Source organism: Phyllobates terribilis, unplaced genomic scaffold (genome assembly GCF_046119375.1).
Source record: "Phyllobates terribilis strain yellow unplaced genomic scaffold, ASM4611937v1 Scaffold_4__5_contigs__length_816908805, whole genome shotgun sequence".
NCBI classification, from domain to species: domain Eukaryota; kingdom Metazoa; phylum Chordata; class Amphibia; order Anura; family Dendrobatidae; genus Phyllobates; species Phyllobates terribilis.
This window is the reverse complement of record NW_027362764.1, coordinates 270,507,760-270,523,244: the sequence shown is the minus strand read 5'-3', so window position 1 is coordinate 270,523,244 and position 15,485 is coordinate 270,507,760. Positions and strand designations below refer to the sequence as shown.

The 15,485-nt window shown below is 40.2% G+C and overlaps 1 protein-coding gene across 1 annotated transcript in view; it reads left to right on the top strand.

Moving 5' to 3' along the window:
* Window positions 1-15,485, top strand: part of VPS41 (VPS41 subunit of HOPS complex) — a 308,457-nt gene that overhangs the window by 43,594 nt on the left and 249,378 nt on the right. The window contains exon 4 of the mRNA XM_073678260.1: window positions 13,800-13,877. Within this exon, the coding sequence (XP_073534361.1) occupies window positions 13,800-13,877 (78 nt within the window). The remainder of the gene's footprint in view (window positions 1-13,799; window positions 13,878-15,485) is intronic.

The following is a 15,485-nucleotide window of genomic DNA, read 5'->3' as shown; positions in this document are numbered from 1 at the left end:
CTGGGCTCTCCAGGGAGATGGTAGTTCTGGAATATGAAGCAGTGGAGGACAATGGGGTCCTGGTCGCTTCACATTTGATTCTTCTCAAATCTTTGGCAGTTAATGTAACTTTTTTTTCTCAACAAGTTTTTTGCAACCCTGTTGACTATTGGCAACAAAACGTTTGATGGTTATGTGATCGCGCACCAATATCTTAGCAATTTCAAGAGTTCTGCATCCCTCTAAAACATGTAACAATTTTTGACTTTTCAGAGTCAGTTAAATCTCTTCCTCAGGCAAAATGACCATAAAAACAAGCTGCTAAATATTCTGCACACCTTGATAAAGGATGTTGTATCCTTAGGCCTCACCCTCCTCATTATACAAATACACATCACCTCCTGATCTTCCTCATCTAATAAGCATACAGATTATATAGTTGCAGTTGGAAAAACTGCATAAAAAAGATGATTTGGTAAAATATTCACTTGCCTAATAATTCTGCACACCGTGTAGTGCCTGTTGTATGGATAAATATTTTTAGTGTGAACTGAAAACACTTTTAAAACCTCTGCTCAGTGCTTAACTAATGTTACTTTTCAGGTCTCTACTGCTGTTTAGTTCCTTCCCTATGCCTCAGTTCGGCCGCCCTTCCCGATGCCTCAGTTCGGCCGCCCTTCCCGATGCCTCAGTTCGGCCGCCCTTCCCGATGCCTCAGTTCGGCCGCCCTTCCCGATGCCTCAGTTCGGCCGCCCTTCCCGATGCCGCTATTCTGTACTCTACTAATAGCGTTTACTAGTGGCTGGTAGTCGTGAGGTCTTAGACTACTCCCTTCTTCCAATGGAAATATGAGTGAAATGGTAATATTAGTCTGTGCTGACACACACATTAAGAAAATCACATTAAATGAGGCACAACACTATGGCACCTTGTAACTCCCTCCATTATGTTACCATTGTTTCTAAAAGGATCCATAGGAAAATGAAGTCTAGGTGTTCTTAAAACACTATTGAGTTTTACTTTATCCTGCGGGAGGACGCAAAGTGATGGAACTGGGGCTTAAACATAAAGCACCTGACCAACTTCTTACAGTTTTTTTGACTTGTAGAAGTAGTGCACAAAACTTCAACTAAGACCCCAAAACTGTATGTGATGGGACAACCCAGCATTACATGAAAGCATCACAAAACTTGTAAGCATGTCATGAGCACGTGATGAATGTAGGAGACAAGAAGGAGGAATGTAGCAGCTCCGCTCCACTTACTTTATTGGGTAGAAAGTAAGGGAGATAAAATGGCTTTCACAGAATTAGAAAGAGCTCCTAAATCTCCACTCTCCAAAAATGAATAGCAGAAAACTTTCAAAGCTGTTTCGCCTGTTTCCCTCATTCTTTCTCCCTTAGCTATTTCAATGTGGAAATTCATTTTATTTCTTTGCCCTGTCTTGCCTCTTGTTCTTGGATTTTCTCATGTAATATCGCCTGTCTTCCAGGACAGTTAGTCACCTTGAAATCAACAGTTTGTGTTTCCTTGACTGATAGAAAGACTTTGCTTTCAAAGCAGCCCATTTGTTTGTTTCTCTTGGAATAAAAGGATGTTCATATCTTAAAAATATGTCCTGTGTCTTAAAAATACTTTCTGTGATTTGACATGGAAGGCTCGGTATATGAAACAGTCTGTTAATGTCATTGAGGTTGTCTGTGGAAAAAGATGGTTCCTTGCAACTAATGTGATGTTTTTTGTTTGTTACGTTTAATGCACTTTGTGAAAGTTTTCATTCCTCCAAGTCTGAGAAGGTCTTGTAGCCCGAGGTCATAGAAGTAGCTTTGTTTAGTGGCGATTTTTATTTTTATATGATCATTTAGTATGAACCGTAAAATCTGGTTCAGGAAGGGAGCCACTTGTAGTCGTGTATAGTTTGTATAGGTACATGAAACTGCAGAAACTTTTAGAAAATGGGCACACTATCTTTTCTTAAAGAAAATGTTTCTTCAGAAAATAGCCACCCATTTAATTTCTAAGCTTTTTTGTTAATTTTTTTTTTTTCTTAAATATTTGATCATTGTTATTTAATGGGAATCTGTCTGTAAGATCAACATTTCCAAATCGCATATATAGGATGCTTCTCTATGAAAGCTAAATCCATCGACACCTTTATAACTTTTATCTGTTGCTGCATTCCCAAGAGAATACCTTATTTGCACATGAATTAAATTGCTGATAAGTGCTTTGGTCGTGGCAGAGCACTTCCCCAGCCTCTGCCTGCCACGGAAGTTTCCCTGCATAGCACCATCCTCTTTATCTTCCTTTTCTGATGTCACACAGACAATGAGATATCCATCAAGAGGCTGATTCTAGGCGGAGTAACAACATCAGGAGGAAGCGACTGGGGAAATGCTCTGACACGCCCAGAGCACTTAACACCTCATTTGCATATGAATAAAAACCCTGATTTTTTAAATTACAATTACACCCAGAAATCAGTACACGTGTCCAGTTCTCAGACCATGCCATATGCACACTTAATATAAGTAATATAATAGTAACGATACTAAAATGAGGACTTTTTACAGCAGAAAATTATTTACTAAACATGTCGGTTTTTATATGGTTATCTGCCTGGTTATCAGCTTACTGGATGTATGTTGGGTGCCATCAGTATTTCATGGGTGATGCGGCTGATGGCTGATCTAGTGTTAGCAGTGGAGTGTACTGACAGGGGGAAAAAGGAGACCAGAAATATGTGCTAAAAAAAAGACATATTTCCTCTATGATTACAGTATGCATAGGCGGCTTATAATGAGACCTGCGCTGGTCCCCGATCAGCTGTTGAGGGGTCTGCAGTCTTAGCAGCCGCCGGCCGGCACTGTGCTCTTGCGTGCTGCTATGCCCCGCTGGCGGCATCACTGCATAGCAGCCGCGGCTACGTCATGCACCACGCTATGCGCAGCCGTCAGCCTTCATGACACAGAGCGCGGGAGATCCAAAGAAGGGTCCTGTCTGCGGCGCTGTGGCGGGCGTCGGTGGGACCTGTCTGCGGCGCTGTGTTCAAGGCGGCGGATGGCCCTGTCTGCGGCACTGTGTCCCGGCAGTGGCGGAGGGCCCTATCTGTGGCGGGCGGCGGAGGGCCCTGTCTACGGTACTGTGTCCCGGCGGTGGCGGAGGGCCCTGTCTGTGGCGCTGTGGCTGGCGGCGGAGGGCCCTGTCTACGGCGCTGTGTCACGGGCAGCGGAGTGCCCTGTCTGCAGCGCTGTGTCCTGAGCGGCGGCGGAGGGCCCTGTCTGCAGCGCTGTGTCCCGGGTGGCGGAGGGCCCTGTCTGCAGCGCTGTGTCCCGGGTGGCGGAGGGCCCTGTCTGCAGCCCTGTGTCCCGGGTGGCGGAGGGCCCTGTCTGCAGCGCTGTGTCCCGGGTGGCGGAGGGCCCTGTCTGCAGCGCTGTGTCCCGGGTGGCGGAGGGCCCTGTCTGCAGCGCTGTGTCCCGGGTGGCGGAGGGCCCTGTCTGCAGCGCTGTGTCCCGGGTGGCGGAGGGCCCTGTCTGCAGCGCTGTGTCCCGGGTGGCGGAGGGCCCTGTCTGCAGCGCTGTGGCGGGCCTTGCATTAAACTCTACTCACCTGAGTCCTGACCAATCCCAGGGATCCACTAATGCACACCTGGAGCTCTTCATCCTCCTCCATCTCAGGGATCTGGTGAGTGAGTGCCAACATGGAAACTTTTTAAATGTGTATATACAGTTGTTGTATATTCAATATATAGATGATGCTGCTTAATATATATTATGTATGTGATATTACAATGGCTGTATATAATCACAGTATCACCTGTATATTGTATGTACAGCAGTCTATATACATTATATTGGTGATACTGTGATTGCTGTATATATATTACGTAGTTGATACTGTATATATGTTACATAGCTGATACTGTGATTCCTGTGAATAATTGCAATATCACGTATATATTATGTATTCACAGCAGTAGCACTATCACATACATAATGTATATACAGCAGTCTGTATACAATATATAGGTGATAATGTGACTGCTGTGTATACATTATATACGTGATACTGCTGTATATATGTCATAAAGGTGATGCTGCAATTATACACAGCAAACACAGTATCACTTATATATTATATAGGTGATAGTGAGACTGCAGTATATACAATGTATACACAGCAGTCACAGTGTCACCTATATAATGTATATACATTATATTGGTGATACTTCAACTGCTATATATACACACAATATATAAGTGATACTGCAACTGTGTATAGCTGCAGTATCACCTATATAATATATATGCAGCAGTCTCTGTGATATATATTTAGCAGTCGTGGTGTCTCCTACGTGATGTATAGTATAATGCGGTCTTAATTATAATGTAGAGTTGTCTGTGTGTGTGTATATGTGTATATGTGTATATATGTATATGTATATGTGTATATATATATATATATATATATATATATATATATATATAGTGTAGAGAAGTTTATATAGTATGATGCTGTGTATATACTATAGTATATAGTGTGGAATCCCCACTATATATACTGGCACATCTCTACACTATATACGATGTAGTATACACACAGCTCCACTCTATATTCTTTTGTACAGTATATATTTATATGTATATAACTGATTTTAGTATATACTGTGGAGCTGTGTATACTTCTCCTGTCCTGTATACTTGGGGTAATTCTTAGTATCTGCTCTTATATATGTAGATATATAAGCACTCCGATTAATTGTCAAAAAAGTGGAGGACTCCTTATTAGCCCATGTGATAATGTTTCGGATCCACAACAGAACATTTCTCTGTTATGGAACTGAAATGTCGTCACATGGGCTAACTAATAGAGTCCACTGCTGAAGATTTGGTTCTGCTCCGAGTACCACTCCTCCTGTCCTGTGTATATACACTGCACAGTACCACTTCTCCTGTCCTGTGTATATACACTGCACAGTACCACTTCTCCTGTCCTGTATATATACACTGCACAGTACCACTTCTCCTGTCCTGTATATATACACTGCACAGTACCACTTCTCCTGTCCTGTATATATACACTGCACAGTACCACTCCTCCTGTCCTGTATATATACACTGCACAGTACCACTTCTCCTGTCCTGTATATATACACTGCACAGTACCACTCCTCCTGTCCTGTATATATACACTGCACAGTACCACTTCTCCTGTCCTGTATATATACACTGCACAGTACCACTTCTCCTGTCCTGTATATATACACTGCACAGTACCACTTCTCCTGTCCTGTATATATACACTGCACAGTACCACTCCTCCTGTCCTGTATATATACACTGCACAGTACCACTCCTCCTGTCCTGTATATATACACTGCACAGTACCACTCCTCCTGTCCTGTATATATACACTGCACGGTACCACTCCTCCTGTCCTGTATATATACACTTCACAGTACCACTCCTCCTGTCCTGTATATATACACTTCACAGTACCACTTCTCCTGTCCTGTATATATACACTGCACGGTACCACTCCTCCTGTCCTGTATATATACACTTCACAGTACCACTCCTCCTGTCCTGTATATATACACTGCACAGTACCACTTCTCCTGTCCTGTATATATACACTGCACGGTACCACTCCTCCTGTCCTGTATATATACACTTCACAGTACCACTCCTCCTGTCCTGTATATATACACTGCACAGTACCACTTCTCCTGTCCTGTATATATACACTGCACAGTACCACTTCTCCTGTCCTATATATATACACTGCACAGTACCACTTCTCCTGTCCTGTATATATACACTGCACAGTACCACTTCTCCTGTCCTGTATATATACACTGCACAGTACCACTTCTCCTGTACATGTTTTGTTCAAACCAAGTCTAAGAGTGCAGGTAGCGCTCAAACATGTCTGGTGATGAGACCCCCAAGTTCCCCCCTCAAATCTTAGATTGTTGGTATGCATTTCTTCATCTTTTTGTAAAATATTTCTAACTTTTTGCCAATATACTTGGATCGGAAGCCGGATCCTTCCAACCTCTCATGAATATTAATATTGAGCAGAATTAATTTCGGCCTATTGGTTCGGCCACCACAACAATCACGGTCTCATGTGGCCCCTTGGGAAAATTAATCTATTCCCCACTCTATTATGTATAGTGCTGTACACAAGGTGTACAAGATCACCTGTGTATTACTCACATGACCTACAGTGCATTGTGAAAGTATTTGGCCCCCTTGAACTTTTCTACCTTTTGCCACATTTCTGGCTTCAAACATAAAGATATAAAATTCTATTTTTTTTGGGAAGAATCAACAAGTGGGACACAATCTTGAAGTGGAACGAAATTTATTGGATATTTTAAACTTTTTTAACAAATTAAAAACTGAAAAGTGGGGCGTGCAATATTATTTGGCCCCTTGAGTTAATACTTTGTAGAGCCACCTTTTTCTGCGATTACAGCTGCGAGTCGCTTGGGTTATGTCTCTATCAGTTTTGCACATTGAGAGGCTGAAATTCTTGCCCATTCTTCCTTGCAAAACAGCTCAAGCTCAGTGAGGTCGGATGGAGGGCGTTTGTGAACAGCAGTTTTCAGCTCTTTCCACAGATTCTCGATTGGATTCAGGTCTGGACTTTGACTTGGCCATTCTAACACCTGGATACGTTTATTTTTGAACCATTCCATTGTAGATTTTGCTTTATGTTTGGGATCATTGTCTTGTTGGAAGATAAATCTCCGTCCCAGTCTCAGGTCTTTTGCAGACTCCAACAGGTTTTCTTCCAGAATGGTCCTGTATTTGGCTCCATCCATCTTCTTATCAATTTTAACCATCTTACCTGTCCCTGCTGAAGAAAAGCAGGCCCAAACCATGATGCTACCACCAAGTTTGACAGTGGGGATGGTGTTTTGAGGGTGATGAGCTGTGTTGCTTTTACGCCAAACATATCGTTTTGCATTGCGGCCAAAACGTTTGATTTTGGTTTCATCTGATCAGAGCACCTTATTCCACATGTTTGGTGTGTCTCCCAGGTGGCTTGTGGCAAATTCAAGCAAGACTTTTTATGGATATCTTGAGTGATCATGGGCTTTTTGGCTGCATCTCTGATCAGTCTTCTCCTTGTTCGAGATGAAAGTTTAGAGGGACGGCCGGGTCTTGGTAGATTTGCAGTGGTCTGATACTCCTTCCATTTCAATATGATCGCTTGCACAGTGCTCCTTGACATGTTTAAAACTTGGGAAATCTCTTTGTATCCAAATCCGGCTTTAAACTTTGCCACAACAGTATCTCGGACCTGCCTGGTGTGTTTCTTGGTCTTCATTATGCTCTCTGCACTTGAAACAGAACCCTGAGACTATCACAGAGCAGGTGCATTTATACGGAGACTTGATTACACACAGGTGGATTCTATTTATCATTACCAGTCATTTAGGACAACATTGGATCATTCAGAGATCCTCGCTGAACTTCTGGAGTGAAAGTAAAGGGGCTGAATAATATTGCACGCCCCACTTTTCAGTTTTTAATCTGTTAAAAAAGTTAAAAATATCCCAAAAATTTCGTTCCACTTCACGATTGTGTCCCACTTGTTGATTCTTCCCAAACAAATTAGAATTTTATATCTTTATGTTTGAAGACAGAAATGTGGCAAAAGGTAGAAAAGTTCAAGGGGGCCAAATACTTTCAAACTGCACATTTTCTGTTAGTACAATAAACCTCATTTCAAGGCAGAAACATTACTGTGTCCAACAGTTCTTAAATATATCAAACTGAAATAGCTGTTGCAAAAACACCAATTTTTATAAAACATTAAGCTTAAGATTAATAGGGGTGCCCAAACTTTTTCATATAACTGTATAATGATCTATTGTATGCTATGCTCTATGTCAGGGTTCCCCAACTCCAGTCCTCAAGGCCCACCAACAGGTCATGTTTTCAGGATTTCCTTACTTTTACACAGGTGATGGAATTATTGGCTGTGCAGGTGATGGAATTATCATCTGAGCAATACTAAGGAAATCCTGAAAACATGGCTTGTTGGTGGGCCTTGAGGACTGGAGTTCGGGAGCCCTGCTCTATATGATTATGTATTATGTAGATATTTGGAATACGATAGGTGGAATTTTAGAGAGGGGGCAGGAACTAGAGTCCTGATTGGTGTTCTCTCGATTATCTATCTGATTTAAAACTGTAGTGTGCACCATTTTGTATTCTTGATAAAGACCGGTATTAGGTCGAAACGTTACATCCTGTATGGCAGAATATAAGAAGTTATTTTTCTACCACCCAAGCCTGGACACTGTCTACTATTTTCTATTGGTATATTTTTCCAAGTGAGCTCCTTGGGATTTGGAATGACGTGTCACCTTGTGGGTAAAAATCCCTGGATTCCTACTTATCCAGGATGAGTGCTGCGGGTACCTTTTTTTAAATGATGCATTCATTATTGCATCTGAACTTGTTTTTCACCTAACAACCTATAGAAGGTCTTACTAAAAATGGGAATATATATTTTATAGTATAGCCAAAGGAAGAAAAATTCCCATATTGCAAAAATCAATCTTTATTATAGTATACGTATAAACAAATGAACAACCTAATAAAAACAGCTAAAATGGAGTCAGACTGCAGAGATGACAGGTAAGTAAGAATAAATGTGTTAGTCCTATGGAATATAACAAAAATACATATATAAAAATATATCTGGCTGCTTGCAGAAAGGGTCTTTGTGAAGAAGCACGGAAGCGAAACGCGCGTCAGCGGTGTAAAGGTGGTAAATATGAACTGTTTAGTTGTCCTTCGATGTTTATTTATGTCTAATCATGCTGTTTAATAGATTCAAAAGGTTGCTGACAATCATGGGTTGGTTTTCCTTGATATATTAGTACATAGCACTTGCACCTTAATTCCTGTATTTCTGTCTTTGGCATTGCGATACCCATGTTTGCTCTTTTGAATATTATCCTTCAGCAATCTGTGAATTCTATTTGCTACTACCCCTTACCTACCGTTACTGATAGGAATGCTCTGTAACGTACATTTGTATAATTTGCAATATTAGTGTCCTGTTATTTTTATTTGTATTTCATTTAATACCTACTTTGTGAACAGGCCATTGCTGTAATAAGACCTGTATCTATATTCTGACTTTTTAAGTGATCTCTAGGTGGATCGTATATTGTGTGTTCAGGGCAATCGTATATATTCAGATCGGGGTTTTGTGAATGTTTTTTTTCTCCATACGGGTCTACAAGTAGCCAGATATATTTTTATATATGTGTTTTGTTATATTCCATAGGACTAACACATTTATTCTTACTTACCTGTCATCTCTGCAGTCTGACTCCATTTTAACTGTTTATATTATGCTGTTCATTTGTTTATATGTATAATTTAATAAAAATTGATTTTTGCAATATGAGAATTTTTCTTTCTTTGGCTATACTTCTTTCTCACCTGGTCTTTAGTGTTTTGCTCTATTTTTTTCACCGTACTCCTCTTTCCATTTGTGATGCTTTATAGTCTATTTTCTATCTGTTCACCTGTTATTTTTTCATTGTTTGTTTCTCTTTCTATTTATGTATGTATTTGCCATTGTGGGCAGATTGTATGTTTCCAAATTTCCAAATGTACTTGCGTCCCCCCTCTTTAGAGTAGAGTAATTTTATGTTCACCATATATTTTGTTGCTATTTTTGCACAACGTTCAACTTCTTACTAAAAAGTTGCAAAAGAGGTTAATGACAAAAAAAAAGACAAACCTCCTTTTTTTTTTTTTTTTTTAAACTTTGCACCCAATTTGTGGACTTCGCGCACCAATTTTGAAGAATAGCAACTATTACCACAAGATAAAAAGAAGGAAAGTGACTTAAAAAATGCTAATGATGAATTGGAGCCATTGTGTAGTATATGATTATTTTTCTTTACATGTGTCCCATTGTGCAAAATGTGATATCTATATAATCCCTGCCCAGTATTATTATTATTATTATTATTATTACCATCTGTAAATTCTCATTATCCTCCTTTCTGTGTCTCCGCCGCCCCCCCTGAGCTGTAAAGCATCATATTTTCACCAGGCTGGCTGTCTGCCCTGGATGAATAATCGTGATGGCACCCTGTGCATTCAAGCAGGCCTGTGCACTGGAATAGTCATACCTAGTTATGTCAGCACACCTGATGTTTTATTAACAACTATTGATTTTTTTACCCGGGGGACTTTCCTTTTTTCTTCTTAAGAAAAAAAAGGGCAACCTTGCAGGAGAGGCAATGTAAGGTATGAATTGGTAATGAGTTGCTTGCTCACATCTGTTCTGATTATTACAATTATTATCCTCATCATTGTAATTATTATTATTTGTCTCATTAAAGAAAAATACACCCCTTAAAGTTGTTTTTTTTACTATGTGCCTCCTTTATATAACAGATTTTTTTTATATATTTTTTTAGCCTATTGGTATATAATACTGCTGTGACTGTACAATAGTATCTTGTTAGAATATTTTTTATACTGTGATAAAATATTTTATTATATTAAATGCTTGAATTATACAGTGTTATAAACATACATACACTTCACTAAACAGTGTTTTTATAGTTGAATAGAAGATGACGTCACCTCTCCTGGCATTGCTGGCATGTTTCTTTAGAGCTTTGTGTTGTTCCTCTGTTATTCCTCTTGGAAATTTTTGAATAACTGGGGCTAAGGTTGTGTCCCTGCACAGTCTGACTCTGTTCAATCAGTGCTGAGTAAAACAATCTGTAGGCACACACTTCGTTTACAAGGGGAGTGGTACCAACCAGTTGTCAATTAATTTATACATTCGTAGGATGGCTATTACTGCAATGGAGCAATGCAGAGTTTTAGGAAAAACTGCCCCAGAAGTATTCATTTGTGGAGTTATACGTTCACTAAAACAGACAATTCAGAAAAACAGGCTGGTCGTCTTACAGGGAATCTGTCAGCAGATTTTTGCTATGCAACGTGAAGACAGCATGACACACCCTGGTCTGGGTGTTTATAAACTCTGTCTGCTTCAGGGAGTTGCCTGTGATATTCTCATTTTTCCTTGTGGATGCTTGGAGCTATAGCAGTCAGCTAGCTTCCTCTCTGGTGCCCTTGGAGGACGTTTGGTGTTATCCCTCTGGTGTCTGCTCAAGCTAAGTTTTCCCCCCTTTGTTTGTCTCCCTTGTTGTCTTTAGTTTATAGTGGGGACTGACCAGTGCTCACCCACCCTCCCAATCTAGGGCTTAGCTCTAAGGATATGCAGGACTTAGGTTTCCTGCTCGGCGATTGGTGTGGAACCAATATAGGGATAGTAGTGTAGGCATGGCGTTTTTAGATCTGCCTAGGGGTCTCCACTCCCCCTTTCCTTAGTTTCTGGGCTTCCTTCCCCTTATCCATTTGTGTTGCACTTAGTCTTTCCCACACGGTGCGTGACAGTTAAGGGTTAAAACACAGATTTCAGCAATGTCTCTCTTCTCAAGCTCTGTGCTGTTATTTATTTGCACTGATTGTGTAGCTTATTATTGCTGGACTAGACCAGTGCTTGCCTCCTCTTCCGACTCCGCCCCCTTCTTTGATAAGCACCTCCCTGTCTTGACATTATATATACAGAGCCTGGCATGGGCGGGGTTAGCTTCCTCAGCTCTGCTGCATTGCTAAATCTAAAAGCTCTGATTGTGTCAGAACGGCTGCACGCCGGCAATCGAAGTGATACCTCTTTAGATTCAGCTTCTCTTTGTCTACATCAGGCTGCTCTCAGATGAGGTAACAAGAACCTGCTGACAGAGTGTCTTTAAAGAATCATGAATTAAACCAGTAACTCGAGAACAATTTGTAGGTAATGCCTGCATGAAACAGAGTAAGTACTAAAGACCCGCTGTTTTTAGCAAAATCCAAGGGCCACATCCAGTGCAGCTCTCCACACATTAGCCCCTAGGGTTCTCACAATGTAAATTAATTTTAGGTGGTGCCTTATATAGGAGTTGAGAGGAAGGGCAGTGAAGGTCTTCTAAAACGGACTACATTATAAGAGTGGAGCCTGCAGAGCTATGAAAACTTTCCAACTCCTTTTTAACTTGTTCTTCTTGCTCATTGTTTTGGTACATCTATTGCTTGAGTAATTTTTTTTATTGTTGTGTTCTTGTTTTTAGCAATGAAATTACTGTTATGATGATTGATATCCTATTAAAAGAAATTGTTTTTCCCCTATACTTAACTGTATTTTTTGCTTTTACGTTTCATTGTCCAATTACCCCATATCTCATGTACTGAATATTATATATGCTGTTAAATGGAAACTTTAATTTTATAACTACACTGTGTTCCAAATTATTATGCAAATAATATTTTCTCAGATTTTCCCAAATTACCTATATGAATTGCAGTCATTGTAATTTTCCAGTCAAATAACTATTAGAGTACAATTGAAAGGTCTTTGTACAAACTGCCTATGATAACAGTATATTTTAAAAAAAATAAAAAACTCAAACTGCACTCAAAATGCATGTTCCAAATTATTATGCACAGCAGAGTTTTCAACCTTTTCATTCTAATAAAGAACAAAAAAATGGTCATTTTTGAAATTCTAAGCATTAGCAGGTTATTACATACTGAAATCAAACAGTTTTCAACTCAAAACTTTATTCTAGGTGATGTTACATTTGCACATAGGACCCCTTGTTCGAAAGGAGCTTCTGAACTCTCTCGTCCATTGAATTTCTCAGGTTTTGGATGGTTTCTGCTTTAATTGTTTTGCATGAGGACAGAATACCCTCCCAGAGCTGTTGCTTAGATGTGAACTGCCTCCCGCCATCATACACACTCCTTTTGATGATGCTCCAGAGATTCTCAATGGGGTTGAGGTCAGGGGAGCATGGGGGACACACCATAAGTTTGTCCCCTTTTATGCCCACAGCAGCCAGAGGTGCAGATGTGTTATGTGCAGCATGAGACAGGGCATTATCATGCATCCAGTGTAAGCTGGATATAAGTTTGTCATAAGACTCTCATGGTTATGCAAAACAAGTCACTTTGTTATGTTATCAAAATTCAACAAAACTACAATTCTTAGAAAACTTTCACACAGACCACTAATCCGCCGAACGAAGGTACGTGAAAAGTATGTAAAAACATGGCAATCAACTAATGAACATCCTTGTGTGTGTGTTGGCTGATCACATCATTTTCTCTGGCATCACATCTCCCCATATACACAATCCTGATGTCAATATGGTAACTCTATGGGGGTGGAACGTTCTTATTACCGGTTGTTCATCCCTATATAGTTTGCATCAGCCAATGTTAACGACCTTTAAACAAGTACCAATCGATTGGTTTCATCATTGTATCAGCACTCCTTCAGGCCCTTATGAATGCTTTTGTTACTCACCTTGAATTATTATTATCTCGAGTTTGCCTAGCCTCTCTAAATAATTATTATAAATTTTCTATTTTATTATGTCACACATTATGACTTGTCACCCTACAGATGTTTGCGTCTGTTCCAAGCTACTTGTTTGATTTTTGCCGACAGAAGCTTCTCAGCAGATGAATAGTTGATTGCCATTTGTCTGTCTGCATGATACATTGCACCTCTGATTTGTTCCCAGGACTCTACTTTCACACTGCATTTTTAGTGAGCTGGCAGAAGAGCGATGTAACCAATGTGACATGCCACTATTCGTCTACTAGGGAGGGTCTAGTGATCTTACCAAGCTTACCAAGTATCTTGTTTTAATGATTTTTTTGTCTTTTTAATAGAGTTCCTATAACCTATGACGTTGGTTCTGTCTTTCAGTTCTTGGCCTTGGGGACTCACAGTGGGAAAGTCTATTTACTTGACATCCAAGGGAACATGACACAGAGGTTTGATATTGTAAGTATGGCTTCTACATGAAGCTACATGTTGGGTTCAGTAAATTCAATGTATTTTTCTACTCATGTATACAAACCAGTATAATTCATAAATGCTTTAGATCGAAGATCGGTTCAGTTGGTGACTGCAATTGTTAAAAAAGGTTTGTCTTTTCTTTGCCCACTATGGTATGAACACTGGTCTAGTACATGATTTTGATCACTACCTTAGTAACTTGGCATAAAGTGAAGATAAAGTGAAGTACAGTACTTGCTAAATGCACTATGACCTGCAAATATGATTGCCCAGATTGTGGGTGGCAGATCTTTCTGCGGACACTAAAGTTGACTCAGTGTTGTTTTGCAAATAGGAATGAAGTATTTAAAATTTGTGTTAATAGAGATTCTTTTATACATTGTAGTTTGGGAATTTACATTTAAAGCTAAATCTGTCTCTGTTTTGTTAAAGCACCATTCCAGTGGGGTTTTTTTTCAGTGCTGGAGTGGCGCCTTAGATGTAAGCCCCCTGCCCTCGGTCACTTACTCACCCTCCGGTGTTTTCACCATTTTTCGGGGCTGCTTTGGTCCTGCGGCGCCATTTTGTCAAAGCAGCTTCTGACTGTCTGGAAGTCAGAAGCTACATGACAAGCTCTCCATGCAAGTCTTTGAGAGCCGGAATGAGGCTCCTATAGACTTGTATTGAAAAGTGACCTCCACGCAGCTCCATCAAACACTGTGGCTGCCGGCAGGTGACCTTTGGCTGGAGACTGATGGGAGCGACCCTGGAAAATGATGAAGGTGGCGGTAAATATGAGACTTACATTTAAAGCACCACTCCAGCGGTGCAATAAAAAAAACACTGGAGTGGTGATTTAAATATATAAGAAGCTGTGATATGACATTTCCCCTATTGTCAGAATTACTTTAAAAGTGGTTTTCTCATGTCATTAAACTGCTTTAGTTAGTTAGAAAGCATGAAAATAAGCATGTTTACAATTAACTTGCTTTTTCTATCTGTTGTGGTTTTCCTGCTATGAAAGCTTTTGTCTTACATAGCCTACAGCTGCCTCACATGGAGCTTCGCTACTAAAGCCTGGCCAGACACTGGCCTAGTGTGTGCAGTAGTTGCATTCCATGAGAGGAGTGAAATCCTAATATCTAAGTCTGCTCTCGCCAGTCCTCTGAGCTACTGACAGGCTTCTGAATGTGTTATAGCAGAACTTGTGCTGAGCTCTATAGTTCTTTTAATACTACAGTTCTGCTAGTCAACAGAACTCTCACTGAGGGAGGAGAGCCCGCCCTGCAAAATATCAAGAAGCAATGAGATTGCAACGTTGTGAATTGCTCAAGAGACAATTTGAGAAGAACCTTTTAACAGCCTGCCTACCACTGTACTGCAATGTACATATGTCTGAGATAGATATCTATATATATATAAAATGCATAATGTGTGTGCTCTCAGCACTTTTTATGACCAGATCTGATGAGTCTGCTGATTCATGTGGCTGGACTTTATAGTTAAAGAGGTTGTCCACAACTATTAACATTGCCAACGTGGATTTAAATTGTGGCAACAAGTCTTTTTGTAAATATCTTGCGTATTCTTTATTACCTGTGAGCGGCGCTATCA